This window comes from Mustela nivalis (genome assembly GCF_964662115.1).
Source record: "Mustela nivalis genome assembly, chromosome: 6".
Lineage (NCBI taxonomy): Eukaryota > Metazoa > Chordata > Mammalia > Carnivora > Mustelidae > Mustela > Mustela nivalis.
Window position 1 is genome coordinate 84,275,666 of NC_139025.1, and position 20,750 is coordinate 84,296,415.

Below are 20,750 nucleotides of genomic sequence, written 5' to 3' on the forward strand. Positions count from 1 at the left end.
AGAATGAGAGAGGAGTAATTTCAACAAAATTTTAGAAGGCAGGGGAGGAAAGGTAACAACTGATCAAAGTGAGGGAAGCTCTCACCAGAGTGCTTGTGAGACAGAGACAGATGAGAAGAGATCACCCTGCTCCCAGCACACTAGCAGATGGGAGACCATTCCCGACATGCAGCCCAATTTCCAATCCCAGTACCAGAGTACTTCTAGGCAGAACCTTATTCAAATCCTTGAAAATTAGAAGGCCCCACATATAGAAATACAATAAAAAGACCTCTGAGAAAACATGGACAATACAAGAAAACAAAATAAATATCAAAATGTTATCATCAGGGGCGCCTGGGTAGCTCAGTGGGTTGAAGCCTCTGTCTTCATCTCAGGTCATGATCTCACGGTCCTGGGATTGAGCCCTGCATTGGGAATCTCTGCTCAGCAGGGAGACTCCTTCCTCCTCTCTCTTTGCCTGCCTCTCTGCCTACTTGTGATCTCTGTCAAATAAATAAAATCTTAAAACAACAACAACAACAACAAAGTTATCATCAGTACCTTCGGTGAAATTAAAAAAAGATACTACACCCATGAAATAAGACTAGTATAAGATATTGGGAACAAGGAATAATCAGAGGATAAGAAAAAGTATGAAGAAATTATAGATATATAACATAAATGGAAGGTCTAGAAGATAAAATTGAGAAAATTGCTCAGGAAAAAAAAGGGAAATTATCACATCTGTACAGTATAAAGTAAAAAGGGAAGGGAAGAAATTGTCAAAAGAATAATGATTGCTTTCCAAAACTGAGGAACACATTTCTCAAGACTGACAGAATCCACATCTAATACTCAACACTGTAATTACTTTAAAAGATCCATATAAAAGCATTTTATTGTCAAATTTCAGAATTATCAGAAATTTCAGAACACATTTCAGAGAGATCACATACAAAGAAACAACTCAGAGTGATTTTCAAGCAATAAGATGGAAGGTAAGATATGTCTCCAAAGGCAAAGGAAACAAAAGCGAAAATAAACTTTTGGGACTTCATCAAAATCAAAAGCTTCTGCACAGCAAAGGAAACAGTCAAAAAAACAAAGAGGCAACCCATGGAATGGGAGAAGATATTTGCAAATGACAGTACAGACAAAAGGTTGATATCCAGGATCTATAATGAACTCCTCAAACTCAATACACACGAAACAGGCAAACATATCAAAAAATGGGAAGAAGATATGAACAGACACTTCTCCAATCAAGACATACAAATGGCTATCAGACACATGAAAAAATGTTCATCATCACTAGCCCTCAGGGAGATTCAAATTAAAACCACATTGAGATATCACCTTATACCAGTTAGAATGTGTCGGAGGCAGGCCCCTGGCCAGGGCGGCCTCCGCCATTAAAAGATGGCGCCTGGCTAGTTGCCAGGTTAGGATTGCCTCGTGAGACTAAGCAGAACACCCAAAGAGGAAGTAAACAGCATTGGTTGCTAGCGAAGTTGTTCATTTAGGTGCACAGCCTGATTCGCTCCCTCCTGTACCCTGCTCGCTGATTGGTCATGTAAGCGTATATAAGTGTGTAGACTTGTGGAAATAGAGAGAGAGAAGATGCATCCGAACCAGGGTTCTTGTCGTCCTTGTGGGGCGAGGGCGATAAGAATGGCCAAAATTAACAAAACAGGAAACAACATGTGTTGGAGAGGATGTGGAGAAAGGGGAACCCTCTTACACTGTTGGTGGGAATGCAAGTTGGTGCAGCCTCTTTGGAGAAGAGTGTGGAGATTCCTCAAGAAATTAAAAATAGAACTTCCCTATGACCCTGAAATTGCACTCGTGGGTATTTACCCCAAAGATACAGATGTAGTGAAAAGAAGGGCCATCTGTACCCCAATGTTTATAGCAGCAATGGCCATGGTCGCCAAACTATGGAAAGAACCAAGATGCCCTTCAACGGACGAATGGATAAGGAAGATGTGGTCCATATACACTATGGAGTATTATGCCTCCATCAGAAAGGACGAATACCCAACTTTTGTAGCAACATGGACGGGACTGGAAGAGATTATGCTGAGTGAAATCAGTCAAGCGGAGAGAGTCAATTATCATATGGTTTCACTTATATGTGGAGCATAACAAATATCATGGAGGACAAGGGGTGTTAGAGAGGAGAAGGGAGTTGGGGTAAATTGGAAGGGAAGGTGAATCATGAAAGACTATGGACTCTGAAAAACAATCTGAGGGGTTTGAGGTGGCGGGGTGGGTGGGAGGTTGGGGTACCAGGTGGTGGGTATTATAGAGGGCACGGACTGCATGGAGCACTGGGTGTGGTGCAAAAATAATGAATACTGTTTTTCTAAAAATAAATAAATTTAAAAAAGAAAAGAAGATAGAAAGTAAAAGAGACATGCCTTCGAATTCTGAGAGAAATAATTTTCAGTCTAGCTAGCCAAATGATCAATCAAGGGTGAAGGTAGAAAAAGAGATGTTTTTGTACCTGCAAAGATGCAAAAAGTGTACCTCCAATGCACACTTTCTTAGGAAACTCCCAGGATGACAGCTGTGCAGGGAGCCCAAAGAGAACCCCAATGGGGGCAGGACAGAAAGATCTGGGAAGGAAGTCTCTGGGGAGTAAAGTGAAATGAATACAATATGACACTCTTGAGTATTTGAAACGTATAAGCACTAAATATTGAGTCAAGCAAAAATGAAGATGTAACTGTAATGATATTGGGAAAGAAGAAAGAGCAATCTGATTGAGTTAAATCCTCATCAACAGATAATCTATAAACTTAAAACTTGGCTTTCCTTGGACATGGTGGTATATCCACTGTTTCTGAAGCATTTTCCTATAAACTAGGCTTAGAACAGTGTTTAAGGGCCCTGTAGGTGGGCCTTCACAGTACTTTTTCCTATATGAGTGTCTTTACATATCTATAAATTTTCGGTCATTTCTTCCATCAAAGTTGGAATCAAATTCTTCCTCCTCAATATGGGCTGGATCGAGGGGCTTTTTTAACAGAATGCAGCAGTAGCAATGCTGCGTTACTTTTATTTGTAACAGCTTTATTGAGATATAGCTCAAATATCATAAAATTCAACCAATTAAAGTATACAGTTCAATTTTGGGGGATATATTACACTACCATTTTTTTAAAAGTGGCAAAAATATGTAATACATAAAATTGGCCATTTTAACCATTTATTTAGGCCTTTTAAATTTCTTTCAGCAATGTTTCATAATTTTAATCACCTACTTGGTTAGAGATATCCTTAGGTAGCTTATTCTTTTGGATGTTATAAAGGGAATTGTTTTCTCAATTTCTTTTTTAGATTGTTCATTGCTGGTCTACAGAAACACAACTAATTTTGTGTGATTACAGACCCTGCAACTTTGGTGAATTTCTTTATTAGTTCTGGTAGTTCTTTGTGGATTCTTTGGGATTTTCTAACATCTTGGATCACATCATCTGTGAAAAGAAATAATTTTACTTCTTCCTCTTCAATTTGGATGCCTTTTACTTCTTTTTCTTGCCTAACTTCGCTGGCTGGAATTTCTAGTACAATATTCAGTAGGAGTGGTGCAAGTGGGCAGCCTTGTCTTGTTTCTGGTCTTAGGGGAAAGCTTGCAGTCTTTCACCCCTGAATAGGGTGTTAACTGTGGATTTTTCATAAATGCCTTTTATCATATTGAGGAAGCTTCCTTCTACTCCTAAACTTCTGAGAGTTCTGATCATGAAACAGTGTTGGATTTTGTCAAGTGCTTTTTTCTGCATCAACAGAGATGATCTTTACATCTTTTAAAGACAAAATGCTTTAGTGCTAAAGCCAGTGGTATGTTTTAATGGAGCAGAGAACATAGAAAAGTTCAGGTTGGGACACTGATTGTCTGAGATGAAGGCAGAGAAAGCCCACAGCTTAAAGGGTCTAAGGAAAGCAAACGGAGAGTATTAAGGATCAGAGAGTAGAGTGTTCTAGCTCCAGGACGTTTTACCAAGCTGAATGGGATGAAGGTGGAAGGAGAAATGTTTGCTTCTTGAAAAGCTTGGGTAAATTGTGTATACATTCTATATGGGTGCAACAAATATTAACTTACAGTGATGATACATAGGAGAGAGGAATAAGAGAGGATACATAGGAGAGAGGGATAAGAGGCTGGCACTTCCACATGCAAGTACCTGTAAGGTATGAATACTGCTTGAAGACGTCAGAAGGCGTAGGTCCCGTCAGCAGAAAGACATCAATGATTCCACTCTCTGACATCCAGTGCACATCAGTTCGACATCTGACCTTTTGCTTAGCTGCAACAGGGCCCATCTGGGTTACCGTGTACTAGAAAAAGAATGGAATGAAGTTCTAAAGAATTTCCCTCTAATTTCCCTCATATTGTAATATGTAAGTATCATCCATAGGTCAGTAACAGGTACATATTATTAACTTTCACTGATTATACTGCAAAGGCTTTGGTGGCAGAAAATTGTCACTACAAAGTCCAGAGCTAGAACTACACTGGTTTTGTTTCTTACATAAGCATGGCATGCAGTCACGATCCATAAGCTCACCTTTACTGCAGGCTCCGTATTGATCTCCACTAGAGTTTCAGAGGCATTGAGCCAAAAAATGCCTAGAGTTCTACCTAGTTTGTGGGCCAGGAGATAAGGCACTGAACCATAAATGCCCATTTTGTCATGTATTTTATATCCATAGACGTCCAGGTTATAAAGACGGTAAGCATCACCATCACTGAAACACACAAAGATGAACTATCAGCAGTAATAATCACAAATATATTATTATCAATGAATAGCATAGCTCCAATCTCCCCTGCAAACCCTTGAGTCCTATGCATCTTTCAAGTCTCAACTCTTTTTTTTAAAGATTTTATTTATTTATTTGACAGACAGAGATCACAAGTAGACAGAGAGGCAGGCAGAGAGAGAGGAAGGGAAGCTGGCTCCCTGCCGAGCAGAGAGCCCAATGTGGGGCTTGATCCCAGGACCCTGAGACCATGACCTGAGCCGAAGGCAGAGGCCCAATCTACTGAGCCACCCAGGCGCCCCTCAAGGCTCAACTCTTAACACTTCCCTAACCCAAATATGGTTAATATGATTCCCTCCTTTGATTCCTTTAGCCTCCCCTCTTGTGACAATTGGCATGCACGGTCTCATATCTTAGATGTCTCTTCCGAGTATCTCTCATGAGGTGAGGACTGTTTCCTGTGTCTTCTCCACAACAGCAAAAAAAGAGCAGATATAATTGGCAAGTTTTGTATTTCTCCACTGCCAGAACAAAATGACAGTCTCTTAACATGCTTCCACAGTGCTGAGTAGGGAAAGATGGGGAACTGAACTGGGGTGGGGAGGCCAAAGCTTGGCTTGGTGTGCGAGCAGCACAGTTTCTGATTCGCTTGTGACCATGCCCACCTGTTGACCAGGTGTGCAAACAGCATTTCAACCCAGCAAACTTGATCAGACTCTTCTTTTTGGTTTAGATTCCTCTCAGTCTGATACCTCTGGCATTTACTTGTCAATAGTGTTAGTTTGAAATGATCTCCCTGAAGGAATCAAAGGTGACATAAGATACCACACTTTTCCATTCTCTGGCTCACTGTCCTTTTTTGGTAGGGAGACTTTTTCTAGGTCAGTGATTTTCACAGGATATTCTCTCAGGTTCCACAGAGAGGCCTTGAGGAGTGAAAGCAAAAGTTGGGGAAGTGGTGATGAGGCTATCTCCCCTATTTTAACCACAATCGTTCCATATTTTTATTTCCTCTGTATATTTTAGGTTCAGCATTACAGGTTTTTAAATGTTCAATTTTTTGCCAAAAAAAAGTAAGATAAAAATTAAGAACCACTGCTCTTAAAGATCTATAAGCAGTATCAAGGAGGAAAAGGCTAGATACATATTGGCCCAGGCTCAGACAACTCAAATGTTTTCCCTTCTAAGTTTAAACCAGAGCATCCTATAAGAATTTTTCACTTTACCTAGTATTTTTAAGTTGGTGTGAGTCTGCATGTTGCGGGATCCCGTAGAGATGCTCAAATCCATGCAAGGAGAAATCCAAACCAATGGAGGCAGGACCTACGGGGACCAGAATACTGAGTTTTGCTTCTCTGTGGGACAATCAATTAAGGAGACTCATTTACCTGTGACTAGGGATCGAGAGACCTGAACTTGGCCTGATCAGTTGGCAAATCACGTGTGTGCTCTTTCTCAATTAGCAATAATCGCGCCTCGGATAAACCTCATTGGCTACGATACTGCCACTGCTCAAAGCTTGTGTGCCCTTTCTATAAGATGTTAAATTCAGGTACTGTGGGGATGCAAACATGCACAAGGCAAAGTTCTGGTCACTTAGTAGTGTTTCTTTAGCTATGTGCTGAAGCTCTTCATGTCCTCATTTATAGTAAACCTCCTTTCTATCCGTAAAATACGGCTATGAAGTTTTAAATTTTTTTCTAATCTAAATTTTCCTAAAATGTATTGCATGCTTATTTACATTAGGAAACAAAGGATATTGAGCAATTTTAATCTTCACTATATAAAAGACTAGGTGTCTTCTTATGATCATTTATTCTTATTGCGTATAGGAACAGTAATGTAAAAAGTATCAGAAAGATCTTTCCTGGCTCCTCCCTGTGATTGTAGATAGGTAATTTTTTTTTTTTTAACCAGAAACAAAGTCCTTTATTTAACAATTATTTTAGAGATATGGGGAAAAATGCAAGTAACTAGGAGAAATAAGAGACTTAAATTCACTCTTAGGAAAAGTTGTGGATGTGAAATGGTCCTTATTTAAAGGAATTTATGGAAAAGGGGTACTATAGAGAAGGTAAAAGAGATTATGATGTTACAGAAAGGAAAGCCCGATAGCCCCCCTACTTATACATTTTGGACATGTTGTCAGTCCTAATCATTATCCTAGGCTATAGATCCAGATGCTAGAACAGAAATTCTCAAGGTGTTAGGGAAGAGACAAACTCCCACTATCACTAAATCTAGTGAGAAATGTCACAGATTGGCATGTGATAAACATGTGAATGATGGGGAGGCCTGGAGAAGGTTGAGAACCAATGGCTTGAAATATTGGAGCTAATGAGCTCTAGAACTTCATTTCTCATCACTTGACCCTCATAAAAATAGAATGTGAAACTTGTGGCTGTCTGATATACTAAGTAGTACTAGCAGTGTGCTGACCTAGGCCCCTAACATGAGATCATCAACTCCATGAGGCCTATATTTCTCTTTCATTCCCCACAAAAGGTACACATTCACTCTTTCTCTGTTGCAGTGCATTACTGAAGAATAAAGGACCCAAATCTGAGATTTCTGTTCCCCTTACAGAAATCACTTGTTTGGGCCAAGGCTCAGGGACTTTAGGTAGCAATATTTAGCCATTTTTGGCAAGATCTGTTTTAATACTACAATTTCAACTTTACCATTAACTTTGATATCCACAAATTTTCCGAATTTCTCCTCCCACAGGCCCAGATCGTCTTGGTCTTCCTGATGGCATAAGAAGAGCAAATTGAGTTTATATACTGCAACAAATGTGGTTACCACAACAGCACATTTTATTTGGATTGTTAAAAAACTAGACTGAGAAAATGAGTATCTTTTAAAAGACCTGTCCGTGATGACAGTATATTTAACAAATTTGATCTGTGTTCTATATAAATCCCAGCAATCATCCTCCTTATGAACTGGAGCTGACAGTTTATTGTGGTAGACTAGACATAACATAAAATTTACAATTTTAACTACTTATTTTCCACTTTAACAAGTTTATTTATTTTTTTATTTTAAGTAATCTCATATGCAACATGGGGTTTGAACTCATGTACCTGAGATGAGGAGTCACATGCTCTACCAACTAAGCCAGCCAGCGCCCCCCATTTTTTTCATGTACATTAATGTCACTTTAACATGTTAAAGTGACATTAAGTACATTCACATTGTTGTGCAACTATCGTCACCATCCATCTCCGGAACTTTTATATCCCAAACTATATCTCCATACCCATTAATGAAAAACTCCCCATACCTTCCACCCCCAACTTGTGACAACCACCATTCTACTGCCTATCTGTATGAATCTGACTACTGCATATACTGCACATAACTAGAATCATGTAGTATCTGTCCTTTTCTATTTTTGCTTATTTCACCTAGTATCATGTCTTCAAGATTCATCCATTTTGCAGCATGTGTCAGAGTTTCTTTCCTTTTTAAGGTTGAGTAATAGTCCATTGTATGTGTATACCATATTTTGTGTGTGCATACATCTGTCAATGACCCTTGGGTTGCTGGACGGCTTTCGCCTTTTGGCTACTGTGAATGATGTTGCTAAGAATACAAGCATACAAATGTTTGAGTCCCTGCTTTCCCTTTTGGATATATATCCATAAGCGAAACTGCTGGACCATATTGTAATTTTATGCTGAGTTTTCTGAGTAACTGCCTCACCGTTTGACATGAGTATCTTTACACAGTTCAAAATGATGTGAAAGCACTTTGAAAAACACAGTCTTTACAGAAGTCAGATTTTTAAAATTCTTTTTTTCCCTTGTAAACATGTGAGGCAAAAAATTAGAATCAAATAACTTGAGTCCAAAAGCAAATGTTTTGGATGAGATGAGTACTTCCCCGCCCTCCTTCAATTAGCCAAACCAAATGAGAAGTCAAGACTGCTCAAGTTCAGTCTTTTGATGCAGAGCTAATGAATTTTCTTGGCTTTACAAGTTTCTTTCTTCTTCTCTGGTAGAATGAAAAAGTTTGCTAGAAATTGTGTGTGTGTGTGTGTGTGTGTGTGTGTGTGTGTGTGTGTAATGCATGTTTCTTTAAAAAAAAAAACAAAACAAAAAAGAGCCCTTGCACATTTCTAGGTGGTTTCTTCATAATTATAAGCTTCTATAAAGTGAGCCTCTGTTTGTGTATGTGTTTAAATCACATCTGAATTCTTAATGTAGGGACTATTTTCCTTGCGTCTGTGGATGGGCTTTAGAGTTTGGGAACTCCTTCAAACAGTATGAAAATTTTGTTCTACAGAGATGGTTCATAGCTTTCATCAGATTCTTGCAAGGACATCAATTACACAAAATCACTAAGCTATCTAATTAGAGGTCTCCCCAAAGCTGACTGGACATGTTACAAAACTGTGTAAGGCTATGTCTTAGTTGTCCTTCTCTATTTGAAAAATGGGAAAAATATTCTCTCTCATATTCATTAGCATGGGGCAGTTTTCAAGAGGAAGATGCATGTCCTTACTGCACTGGAAATATTTTTTTACCATTCCTGGTAAAGGGGTTAGGGGTCCTTAGAAGATGCATGTGGCTTTGGATGAAGAGATTATTTCTGGAATGCCCATTTCCCATAATTTAGCTAAAATAATCTTTTAAAAACAGACACCAGACCACATATCTCTGCTGCTTACAACCTTTCCATAGTTTCCCTTTGCCCTTAGTCCAAAAAGTCCAAAAAGGTCAACAAGACATCGAAGAATGACAGCTCCAGGTAATGGGGGACTCTGATTTATTTAACAATACATCATCAGTTCCTCAAACAGTAACTGGCATATAGGAAATACTCAATGAACATTTGTTGAATGCAAGAATTATTACAAGACTTGCCACAGAACTGCCCTGCCTATCTGTCTGGCCTTTACCTTTGCTTTTCTTTCTCCCACTAAAAAGTATATATATTTTAAAAATTTCTTCAGATGTGCTTCTTCCTACCTCAAGGTCTTTGAATATGAAATTCCGCCTACCTGGAATATTCATTTCCCACCTTTTGACTAGCTAATGTATCTTCGTGCATCAGTTTCAGTTAGAAAACCATTTCCTTCAGGAGGTCTATCTTGAACCTCGTCTTGGTCAAGCTCCTTGTTATATTCTCCTACAGCACTCTTCTCCTTGTTATATTCTCCTACAGCACTCTTCCATAATACTCCTCATGCTTGTACTTGGTCAGTGTCTATCTTTCCCATTAGATGCTAAGATTCATAAGGGCAGGTTGGGATTTGTTTTATTCACTGCTCATCCTTCTTGCTGAGCATAATTTTTTGAGCTGGCACAAAAGCAGACACTCAGGAATTACCCGTTTTATGAACAAATAAATACATGAATAAACAAAGGAACGAAAGAATGAGATGACAAGGTGAGCAAAAGAGATAGGTGGTCCCGTATTTATGCAGTAGAGGGTTTATCAAGTACCGGCTCTGAGAGGAAGGGGAGAACAGAACCGTTGTATTCCACATGATGATGATGATGGTGAAAGAGATTTTAAAAAAGATAAATCGCTCAATCTAGATTACCTGAGAAGTGTCAGCTGATGTGTCCTCCTTATTTTCTTTGGTAGCTCTGTTTTAATAAAAATAAAATTGTTTCACTCATGGGAAGACTGACAGAGTTTTGTTCAACGATGATTTTAATTTCTAAATTTTGAGGACCCATTAATTATATCTTTTAACTTATTAAAAATAATGTCATTACAAAAATAAGTTTATGAAATCGAACATTTATGATGAACATCAATCCAATAGCTTCGTTTATTAAGATGTATTTATATTTGAATAAATATAAATGTATACTTACATATAATACTTTTTTTTTTAAAGATTTTATTTATTTATTTGACAGAGAGAAATCACAAGTAGATGGAGAGGCAGGCAGAGAGAGAGAGGGAAGCAGGCTCCCTGCTGAGCAGAGAGCCCGATGTGGGACTCGATCCCAGGACCCTGAGATCATGACCTGAGCCGAAGGCAGCGGCTTAACCCACTGAGCCACCTAGGCGCCCCATATAATACATTTTTATACATTAAACGGTGTTCCTATTTTTTCTGTGAATTGTCTATCCATCTGCATTATATGTTAATTTTTTTAGTGTAAAATAAAGTATGAATATGGAAGGGTATATAATGTAAGTTCAGAATTAAAGAATAATACGAAAGTGAACAACTGTGAAACCACTGAAGCAGCAGAGACGACTTACTCCTTTGGAGTTTCTGTGTGCCGTTCCTCAATGTATTATCCACCTTCTTCCCCCACACTTCAGAGATAACCACTTTACTAAATTTTGTGTGAAACCATTCCCTTGCTGTTTTTTATAGCAGTCCCACAAGTGTATGTATGAGTCCTCAAACATAGATTTGTATTTGCCTTTTAAAAACTTTCAGAGAGATGTACTGTAATGTACTTTTTTCACTTTTTGGAGAAATCTTGTTTTAATCTGTAATGTTTGGATGATGTTGAACATCTTTTCATGTGTTTACTTGCCATCTGTATATCTTTTTTTGGTAAGACATCTGTTCAGCTCTTTTGCACGCTTTAAAGTTCAGTGTTCATTTTCTTATGTTGAATTTTAAGAGTTCTTTGTATGTTTTGGGTAGCAGTCCTTCATCTGATACATCTTTTGCAAATATTTCTTAAAAGTCTGTGGCTTGTCTTCTCATTTTCTGGACATTGTCTTTCACAAAGCATTAGTTTTTAATTTTCATGAAGCCCAATTTATCAGTTATTTCTTTCATGGATCGTGCCTTTGATGGTGTATTAAAAAATCATTACCATACCCAAGGTCATCTCGGTTTTCTCCTATGTTATCTTCTAGGAGTTTTATAGTTTTGTATTTTACATTTAGATCTCATCCATTTTGAGCTTATTTTTATGAGGTGTAAAGTCAGTGCCTAGATTAATATTTGAAATATGTTCTTAATTCAAGTATAATTAATAGACAGTGACATATTAGTTTCAGGTGTATAGTATGTTTTAGCGCTTCTATGCATTACTCAGTGCTCATCACGGTAAGTGTACTCCTAATTGCTTTCACATATTTCACCCATTGCCATTCCCACCTCTCCTCTGGCAACCACTAGCTTACTATATTTAAGAGTCTGTGGGTGTTTTTGTTTTTGTCTCTTTTAATTTGTTCATTTGTTTTGTTTCCTATATTCCACATGAGTGAAATTATTAGGTATTTGTCTTTCTCCGATTGACTTATGTCACTTAGCATTATTCCAGTTCCATCCATGTTGCTGCAAATGGCAAGATTTCGTTCTTTTTTATGGCTGAGTAATATCCCATTGTGTGTGTGTACATACACCACATATACATAATATACATATATATACCACATCTTCTTTATCCCTTCATCTATGGATGGATACTTGTTTCCATATCTTGGCTATTGTAAATAATGCTGCAGTAAACATAGAGGTACACACATCTTTTTTTTTTTTTTTAAATAGTGTTTTGTTTTCTTGGGTAAATACCAGTAGCCAACACCATTTATTGAAGAGACTGTCTTTTCCCCATTGTATGTTCCTGCTTCTTTTGTTGAAGATTAATTACCCATATATGCATGGGTTTATTTCTGGATTCTATTCTGTTCCATTGATCTGTGTTTTTGTTTTTGTACCAATACTATACTGTTTTGATTATTATAGCTTTGTAGTATACTTTGAAATCAAGGGACATGATATCTCTAGCTTTGTTCTTTCTTGAGGTTGCTTTGGCTATTTGGAGTCTTTTGTGGTTCCATACAAATTTTAAGGTTATTTTCTATTTCTGAGAAAAATTTCATTGGTATCTTGATAGGCATTGTATTTAATCTATAGACTTCTTTGGATAGTATGGATATTTTAACAATATTAATTCTTCTAACCCATGAGTACATGTGCTGTCTTCAGTTCCTTTCATTATTGTCTTATAGACTGTTAGAGTTCAGGTCTTTCATCTCCTTGTTATCTTTATTTGTAGGTATTTTATTCTTGATGCAATTGTAAATGGGATTGTTTTCTTAATTATACTTTCTGATAGTTCATTGTTAGCATATGAAAATGCAACAAATTTCTGTATATTAATTTTGCATCCTGCAACTATAGTGAATTCATTTATTAATTCTAGCATTTTTAAAAAAGATTTTATTTATTTATTTGTCAGAGAGCGAGCGAGCGCACAGGCAGACAGAGTGGCAGAGGGAGAAGCAGGCTCCCTGCTGAGCAAGGAGCCCAATGTGGGACTCAATCCCAGGATGCTGGGATCATGACCGAGCTGAAGGCAGCCGCTTAACCAACTGAGCCACCCAGGCGTCCCGGTTCTAGTAGTTTCTTAATGGAGTATAGCATTTTCTGTATATAGTATCATGTAGTTTGCAAATAGTGATAGTTTTATTTCTTTTCCTGTTTGGATGCCTTTTCTTTCTTCTTTCTTCCTTTCCTTTCCTTCCTTATTTGGATGCTCTTCTTCCCTCCCTTCCTTCTTTCCTTCCTTCCTCTTTCCCTTCCTTTCCTCCCCCTCCCTTTTCTTTTCTTTCTCCTTCTTTTTCTTTCTTTTCTTTCTCCTTCCTTTCTTCCTTGTCTTATTGCTGTGCTAGGCCTTCCAGTACTATTAAATAACAGTGTCAAGAGTGTGCATCCTTGTCTTGTTCCTGTTCTAAGAGAAAAAGCTTTCAGCTTTTCACTCTTGGTATGATGTTAGCTATGGGTTGCCATATATGGCATTTATTATGTTGGGTACATTCCTTTTATACCAATGTTTTTGTAAGTTTTTATAATAAATAGATGTTAAATTTTATCAAATTCCTTTTCTGCATCTGTTGAGATGCACTTGATCATGATGTATGATTCTTTTAAAGTATTGTTGAATTTGGTTTGCTATATTTTGTATAGGATTTTTTTTATTAACGTCTATCATGAATATTGGCCTGTAATTTATTTTTTAATGATAAGTAATGTTGGCCTTATAGAATGAGTTTGGAAGCATTCGTTCCTCTTCAATTTTTATAATACTTTTAGGAGAAGAGGTATTAACTTTTCTTTAAATGTTTTATAGAATTCGCTTATGAAGTGATCTAGTCTTGGGAGTTATGTTTGCTGGAAGATTTTGGATTACTGATTCAATTTCATTACTAGTAATTAGGTTACATTTTCTATTTCTTCTTGATGTAGCCTTGGAAGACTATGTATTTTAGGATTTATCTATTTCTCCGAGGTTCTCCTATTTGCTGGCATGTAATTATTTATCATGGTCTCTTATGATCCTTTGTATTTCCATGGTATTGACCATAACTTCTCCTCTTTCACTTGATTTTGTTTATTTGGGTCTTCTTTTCTCCTTGATGAGTCTGGATAAAAGTTTATCAATTTTGTTTATCTTTTCAAATAACCAGCTCTTCATTTCATTGATCTTTTCTATTGTTTTTAAGTCTATTTCATTTATTTCCATTCTAATCTTTATTATTTCCTTCCTTCTGCGAATTTAAGGCTTTGTTTTGCTTTTTGTAGTTCCTGTAGGTGTAAGGTTACAATGTCCATTTGAGAGTTTTGTTTCTTGAGGTAGCCTGTTTTGCAATAAACTTCCCTGTTCAAACTACTTTTGTTGCAACCCATAGATTTTGGACTATTGTGTTTCCACTTCCATTTGTTTCTAGGTTTTTTTTTTTTTTTACTTCCTCTTTATTTGTTGACCTATTGTTTAGTAGTATGCTTTTTAGCTCCATGTGTTTGTGGGGGTTTCCCCCCCCCCAGTGTTCTTCCTATACTTGATTTCTAGTTTTTTATTTTATTTTATTTTTTTTAAGATTTTATTTATTTATTTGACAGAGATCACAAGCAGGCAGAAGCAGGCAGAGAGAGAGAGAAAGAGAGAGAGAGGAGGAAGCAGGCTCCCCGCTGAGGAGAGCGCCTGATTCGGGGCTCGATCCCAGGACCTTGGGATCATGACCTGAGCTGAAGGCAGAGGCTTTAACCCACTGAGCCACCCAAGTGCCCCGATTTCTAGTTTTTTAACATTGCCGTTGAAAAGTATGCTTGATCATGATTTCCACCTTCTTAAATTTATTGAGACTTGTTTTGTTTGTGGTTTAATGTGTGACCTAATCTGGAGAATGTTCTTTTTGCACTTGAAAAGAATGTATATACATGCATATATGGGTGTATAAAGTTCATCTGGTCTAATGTGTCATTTCTTGTTGGATCTTTCCCTTTATCATTACTATGTGATGGTCTTGTTTCTTGTTACAGTCTTTGTTTTAAAGTCTGTTTGGTCACTTAAGCTAAAGCATATTCTAAATGCACTACATTTTTATTCTTCCCACACCATGTTTTATGTTTTTGATGTCATATTTTCTATCTTACTGTTTTGTGTATCCCTTGACTAATTATTGTAGGTCTGATGCCTTTAAAAAAAAAAAAATTATTTACTTGAGAGAGAATGAGAGAGAGAGAGAGCACAAGAGGGGGGAGGATCAGAGGGAGGAGCAAACTCCCCACTGAGCAGGGAGCCTTGATGTGGGACTTGATCCTGGGACTCCAGGATCATGACCTGAGCTGAAAGCAGTCGCCCAACCAACTGAGCCACCCAGGTGCCCCTGGTCTAGATGGTTTTATTACTTTTGTCCTTTTTTTTTTAAAGACTTTATTTTTGACAGAGAGAGAGAGAGCATAAGTAGGGATAGAGGCAGGCAGAGATGGGAAGCAGGCTCCACACCGAGCAGAGAGCCAGATGCGGGGCTCAATCCCAGGACGCTGAGACCACGACCGGAGCTGAAGGCAGAGGCCCAAACCACTGAGCCACCCAAGTGCCCCATTACTTTTGTTTTTTAAACTTATATAAGCTAAGCAGGTGGTTGAACTATACCTTTATTAGACACTTATCTTTACCAGTGAGATTTTTTTCTTTTATAATTTTCTTATTTCTAGTTATGGACTTTTCTTTTCCATTTAAGGAAGTCCCTTTAACATTTCTTGGAAGGCCAGTTTCATGCTGATGAACTCCTTTTGCTTTTGCTTATTTGGGAAATTTCTCCTTTAATTCTGGGGAATAACCTTGCCAGGTAAAGTATTCTTAGTTATAAGTCTTTCTCCTATCAGTACTTTGAATACATAGCTTGACTCCCTTCTGGCCTATTATGTTTAGGGGTTTCCTTTGTATGTAACTAGTTTTTCCCTTGCTGCTTTTAAGATTCCCCCATCTTTAACTATGGATACTTCCACTGTAATGTGTCTTGGGGTGGGTCTTTCTCTGTGCTTTCTGGACTAGGATGTCTATTTCTTTTACCAAATTAGAGAAATTTTCTGCTATTATTTCCCTTTTAAAGAAAAATTTTATTTATTTATTAGAGAGAGAGAGACAGAAAGAGAGAACAAGTGGGGGTTAGGGCAGAGGGAGAGGAAGAAGCAGACTCCCTGTTAAGCACAGAGCCCAACGCAGGGCTTGACCCCAGCACGCTGAGATCATGACCTAAGCTAAAGTCAGATGTTTTAACCATCCAGGTGTCCCCATTATTTCTTTAAATGGGGTTCCTGTCCCCTTTTTCCCCCCTCTCTTCTCCTGGGACCCATAAAAGATGAATGTTTATATGTCTGATGTTCCAGTGGTCTCTTATACTATCCTCATTTAAATTTTTTTTTTTTTTTTTTTGCTGCTCTGATTGGGTGATTTACAATACCCTGTCTTCAGACTGCTGATCTGTTCTTCTGCATCATCTAATCTGCTGATTCCCTCTAGTGTATATTTCACTTCAGTTACCATATCCTTCAGTTGATGGGTTCTTTTAGTATTTTCTACCTCCTTGTTGAAGTTTTCGCTGTGTTTACTCATCCTTCTCCTGAGTTTGGTGAGCATCTGTCTGACCATCAGTTGCTTATCTCTGTTTCTTTAGTTCTTTTTCTGAAGTTTTGACTTGTTTTTTTCATTTGGAACATATTCTTCTGTCTTCTCATTTTGCCAAAGTCTCTGTTTCTATGTATTAGGTAGATGAGTCACATCTCCTGATCTTGAAGGAATAGCTTTATGCAGAAGGTATCCTGCAGGCCCAATAGTGTAAACCCTCTAGCCACCCCAGTCAGGTGCCCCAAAAGTGTTCCCTATGTGGGCTGCATGTACCTTCTTGTCGTGACTGGGTTGCAGTTGTGCAGACTCACAGATGAGTTGGGCTATCCTCCAACATGATGGTTTGTGAGGTCTGACTTTGACTACTATGGTCATGCTGGTTAGTGGGGCTAGCCCATGAGAGACCTGGTTCTGACTGTTGTGGATATGCTGGTGTGTGGGGTTGGTCTCTGGCATGGCTGGCTGTGAGGCTGGGTTATGACAGCTATGGATACACTGGTGTGTGGGGCATGTCTCCTGCGTGGCTTGCTAAGAGGTCCAGTTGTGACTGCTATAGGTGTTCTGGTTTGTAGGGCTGGCCCCCCTGGGTGGAGGTGCTTAGGAGAGGTTCTGGTCCTAGCTGAGGCTCCCTGCTCCAAGTGCTGGGGTTGAAGGCTGCATAGGAGGAACTCTGATGCTAGCCAAAGGCACCCACAGGGAATACCAGGGTGCAGAGACACTTGGGAGAGGGTACAGGTTGGGAGGTGGCTTGGGTGGAGCAAATTTGCAGGGGAACACTGTAGGGGGTGAGTGGTGCTATAGCATAGTAGATACAGAGTGCCTACCAACCCTGGGCAAGGTAGAATGGTACCCATAGTGCATCTGTCCCTGGAGGACATTCCAACAGATTCCTGCCATTCTGGCACGTGCCCTAATATTAGTCAATGGACCTCCTTCACATGTAACCCAGGTGTTTTTCAGGTGGTTGCCTCTGTACTGGAACTCAAAGCCAAGTGTGATTGTGCACAGGCCATTTGAGAGCACAGTCAGTTTTCTACCCTCTGACTCTCCGGGACATAAGAACTGTTGGTTTTCAAAGCTAGACATTATGGGCGCTTGTCTTCCTGGTGTAGGTTCCCTGGGATATGAGCCTGATGTGGGGCTCAGACCCCTTGTCCCTCAGGGCAGGCTTCTTCAGTTGTGAAAGCCTTCCCACTTATGGGTTGCTGCCCCGGGGGTGTGGGACCTGACTAAATCATGTCTCTGTTCTTCTGACCCATCTGGATGTGGTCTTTTCTTTTTGTCCTTATTGTGTATGATCTGTTCTGCTAGTCTTTAGTTCCTTCTCAGAGATTGTTTTCTTTCCTTTTTTTTTTTTTTTTAAGTAGGTTCCATGCCTAGCATGGAGCCCAGTGTGGGCCTTGAACTCATGACCCTGAGAACAAGACCTGAGGATATGTTAAGAATATCAAGTTGCAAAAATCTGGGAATCATTTTTGTCATCAAGCCTGTTTATACTTGCACAGTTGAAAAGATGAAATATCTGAGAACACTATCTCAGCAAATAAAGCAACCAGTTTTCCACGGCAATTTATCAACTATTTAGGCAATTAGTAATCACAGTCAGGTTTTCTGAAGATCTCTGTATGTCAAGTAATGTGCAAAAATACCTTTGCTCAAGAGGAATCTGCAGGTGCTCAAAGTACAATTGGCCCAGGGAGTTTATGCTCATCACTACTTCTTCTTCAGATACCAAATCTATCTTGAATGGGTTTGCTGTGATATGATACTTCAGATCTCCTTTTCCATCTGTCAATACCAGACTATCTGCATCCCCTGCACATGAAATAAGCCTAGAAAATAAAACAAGAGAAAAACAGGTTTACATGGTTCAATGTGATTCTCAATTTCAATTAATATGTAAATGGAGCACCTGGGTGGCTCAGTCAGTTAAGCTCCTGGCTCTTGATTTCAGCTTAGGTCATGATCTCGGGACTGTGTTGGACTCTGTGCTGGGTGAGGAGTCTACTTGAGATTTTCTCTCTCCCCCTCTGCACCTCCCCACCTACCCCAACCCCACACTGCATAAACTCTCTCTCTCTCTAAAATTAAAAAAAAAAAAATTGTAAATCAATATTCATGTGACATAGCATAGATAAGACAGGAGAAAGAAGCGACTGAGAACACGGGTTTTGGGGTCAGAAAGCCTGGATTGAACATAGCTCTATCATGCACTAGGTGCATAACTTCGGACAAATTAATCAGTCTACCCAGTTCTCAGTTTCCTCATCTGTAAAGTAGAAATAATAAAAGCAAGAACAAATAGAGCTTTTGGGGAGAATTAAATGAGATCACGCATGCAAAACACCTGGCAGTGGCTGGCACATAATAAACACTCAATAAATGTTAGCTATCATCATCATTACCTTGGTCTGGACAGTCTAGTAACACTTCAGTGCACTAAACATTTTGCTTTTTTCTCTCATCCCAACCATACACTCAGAAACTAAGGAGATAACCTAGATTGGATTTTGACCCACTGAGTACAGTGAGATGGAATCTCTCCTGACTCCCATCAGTCCCCAATTTGATAGGCAAACTGTTAGGATATTCTGGATCCCCACGAATTATGTAAGCTCAGAGGCAGCACTTATAACCCCTCAGAGGTCTAGGTATTTCTTTCTAGGTGCATTGTCATTTTGGTAAATGGTCACATGCCTCTTTAGGGAAGGTGAAGAGGGATATTTTATGTTCTTATTATATCCTTATCAAGTCCTTCTCCACGGGTTCTAAACCCCACCCCTCAAGCAAGATGCCTGGGCTCTGGAAACTGTCTGGAGTTGGGTGAGAGGTTGTATCTCACTGTTCATCAAACTGAATTCTTTTGGTTGTTCCACTTTAGTGCATCTATTTCAGTCCAATGCATCCTTTGATTGGGTATTTTGGGTACCATACATATACTACTGCACCTTATGGAAACATATTCACCTTGTCTCTACCTACTAAATGCTGCTACTTTCATTCTGCCACCTGGAGTCTTATGGTCTCCAGGGAAATCAGGGAGGCCCCTGCCCTTTTTTAAGATTTTATTTATTTGATGGGGCACCTGGGTGGCTCAGTTGTTAAGCATCTGCCTTAGGTTCAGGTTGTGATCCCAGGGTCCTGGGATTGAGCCCCACATCGAGCTCCCTGCTTGGCAAGAAGACTGCTTCTCTCTCTCCCACTCCCCTTGCTTGTGTTCCCTCTCTCACAGTGCCTCTGTTAAATAAATAAATAAATAAATCTTGAAAAAATTCATTTATTAGAGAGAGCAAGCAGGGGGAGGGGAAGTAGGAGGGGGAGGAGAAGAGGGAGAAGCCAACTAGCTGAGCAGGAAACCTCCCATGACACAGTGCTCTATCCCAGGACCCTGAGATCATGACCTGCACTGAAGGCAGACACTTAAGCACCCAGGCACCCCTCAGGGAGCCCATTTTGATGGCATCATTTCCCACCATTATGTCTCGCTCACAAAAGATATTCACTCACTACAGTGCTTTCCAAATGTTCCCTTACCAATTTATTTCTCAGCGAAGGGAGTATCTTTTGGATCCTCTTAGAGAACAAAATTAGGAGCTAGATGAGCTGTTGAGTATGATATATCCACTTCAACATCTTTACCTCCCTAAGTCTATGGATCATTTCTTCTACTCTGCCAAGGAATTTCTGGTATCTCAGCTTCATTCAGCAGAGTCCATAGCTGAACACAGATTATAATTAACCAGCCAAGCAAATAATTAGATCCACTCCCAGCTGTCCAAGCTAGCATATCAAATCTAGATTCTCTGGTACATGTACCCATGTCAGTAATTTTTTTTTTTTTAATTTATTTGATAGAGAGAGAGACATCACAAGTAGGCAGAGAGGCAGGCAGAGGGGGAGGGGGAAGCAGGCTCCCCGCAGAGCAGAGAGCCCGATGTGGGGCTGGATCCCTGGACCCTGAGATCAGGACCTGAGCCGAAGGCAGAGGCTTAACCCAATGAGCCACCCAGGCGCCCCGCCATGTCAGTAAATTTAATGCAGTCCTAAAATTGTGTTCCTTCCTTCAGTCTAGGAGCCCCTCAGAAATTATTCCCATCCATATACCAGGTTTTTGCCCAGAGAAAATCTTGTAATTCCTTAGGGATAGGGTTT

At 39.2% G+C, this 20,750-nt stretch overlaps 1 protein-coding gene across 5 annotated transcripts in view; it reads right to left on the reverse strand.

The window, feature by feature from the left end:
• GANC (glucosidase alpha, neutral C) overlaps nucleotides 1-20,750 on the reverse strand; it is a 73,896-nt gene that overhangs the window by 36,595 nt on the left and 16,551 nt on the right. For all 5 annotated transcript variants that reach the window (XR_014312981.1, XM_082735465.1, XM_082735464.1 and 2 more), the window contains exons 5-10: nucleotides 18,248-18,430; nucleotides 10,304-10,349; nucleotides 7,431-7,497; nucleotides 5,976-6,072; nucleotides 4,554-4,734; nucleotides 4,170-4,323 (exon numbers count right to left, since the gene is read on the reverse strand). Coding sequence is in view for 4 of the 5 variants with exons in the window: in XM_082735465.1 (XP_082591591.1) it covers nucleotides 4,170-4,323; nucleotides 4,554-4,734; nucleotides 5,976-6,072; nucleotides 7,431-7,497; nucleotides 10,304-10,349; nucleotides 18,248-18,430 (728 nt within the window). In the remaining variant the exon portion in view is untranslated. The remainder of the gene's footprint in view (nucleotides 1-4,169; nucleotides 4,324-4,553; nucleotides 4,735-5,975; nucleotides 6,073-7,430; nucleotides 7,498-10,303; nucleotides 10,350-18,247; nucleotides 18,431-20,750) is intronic.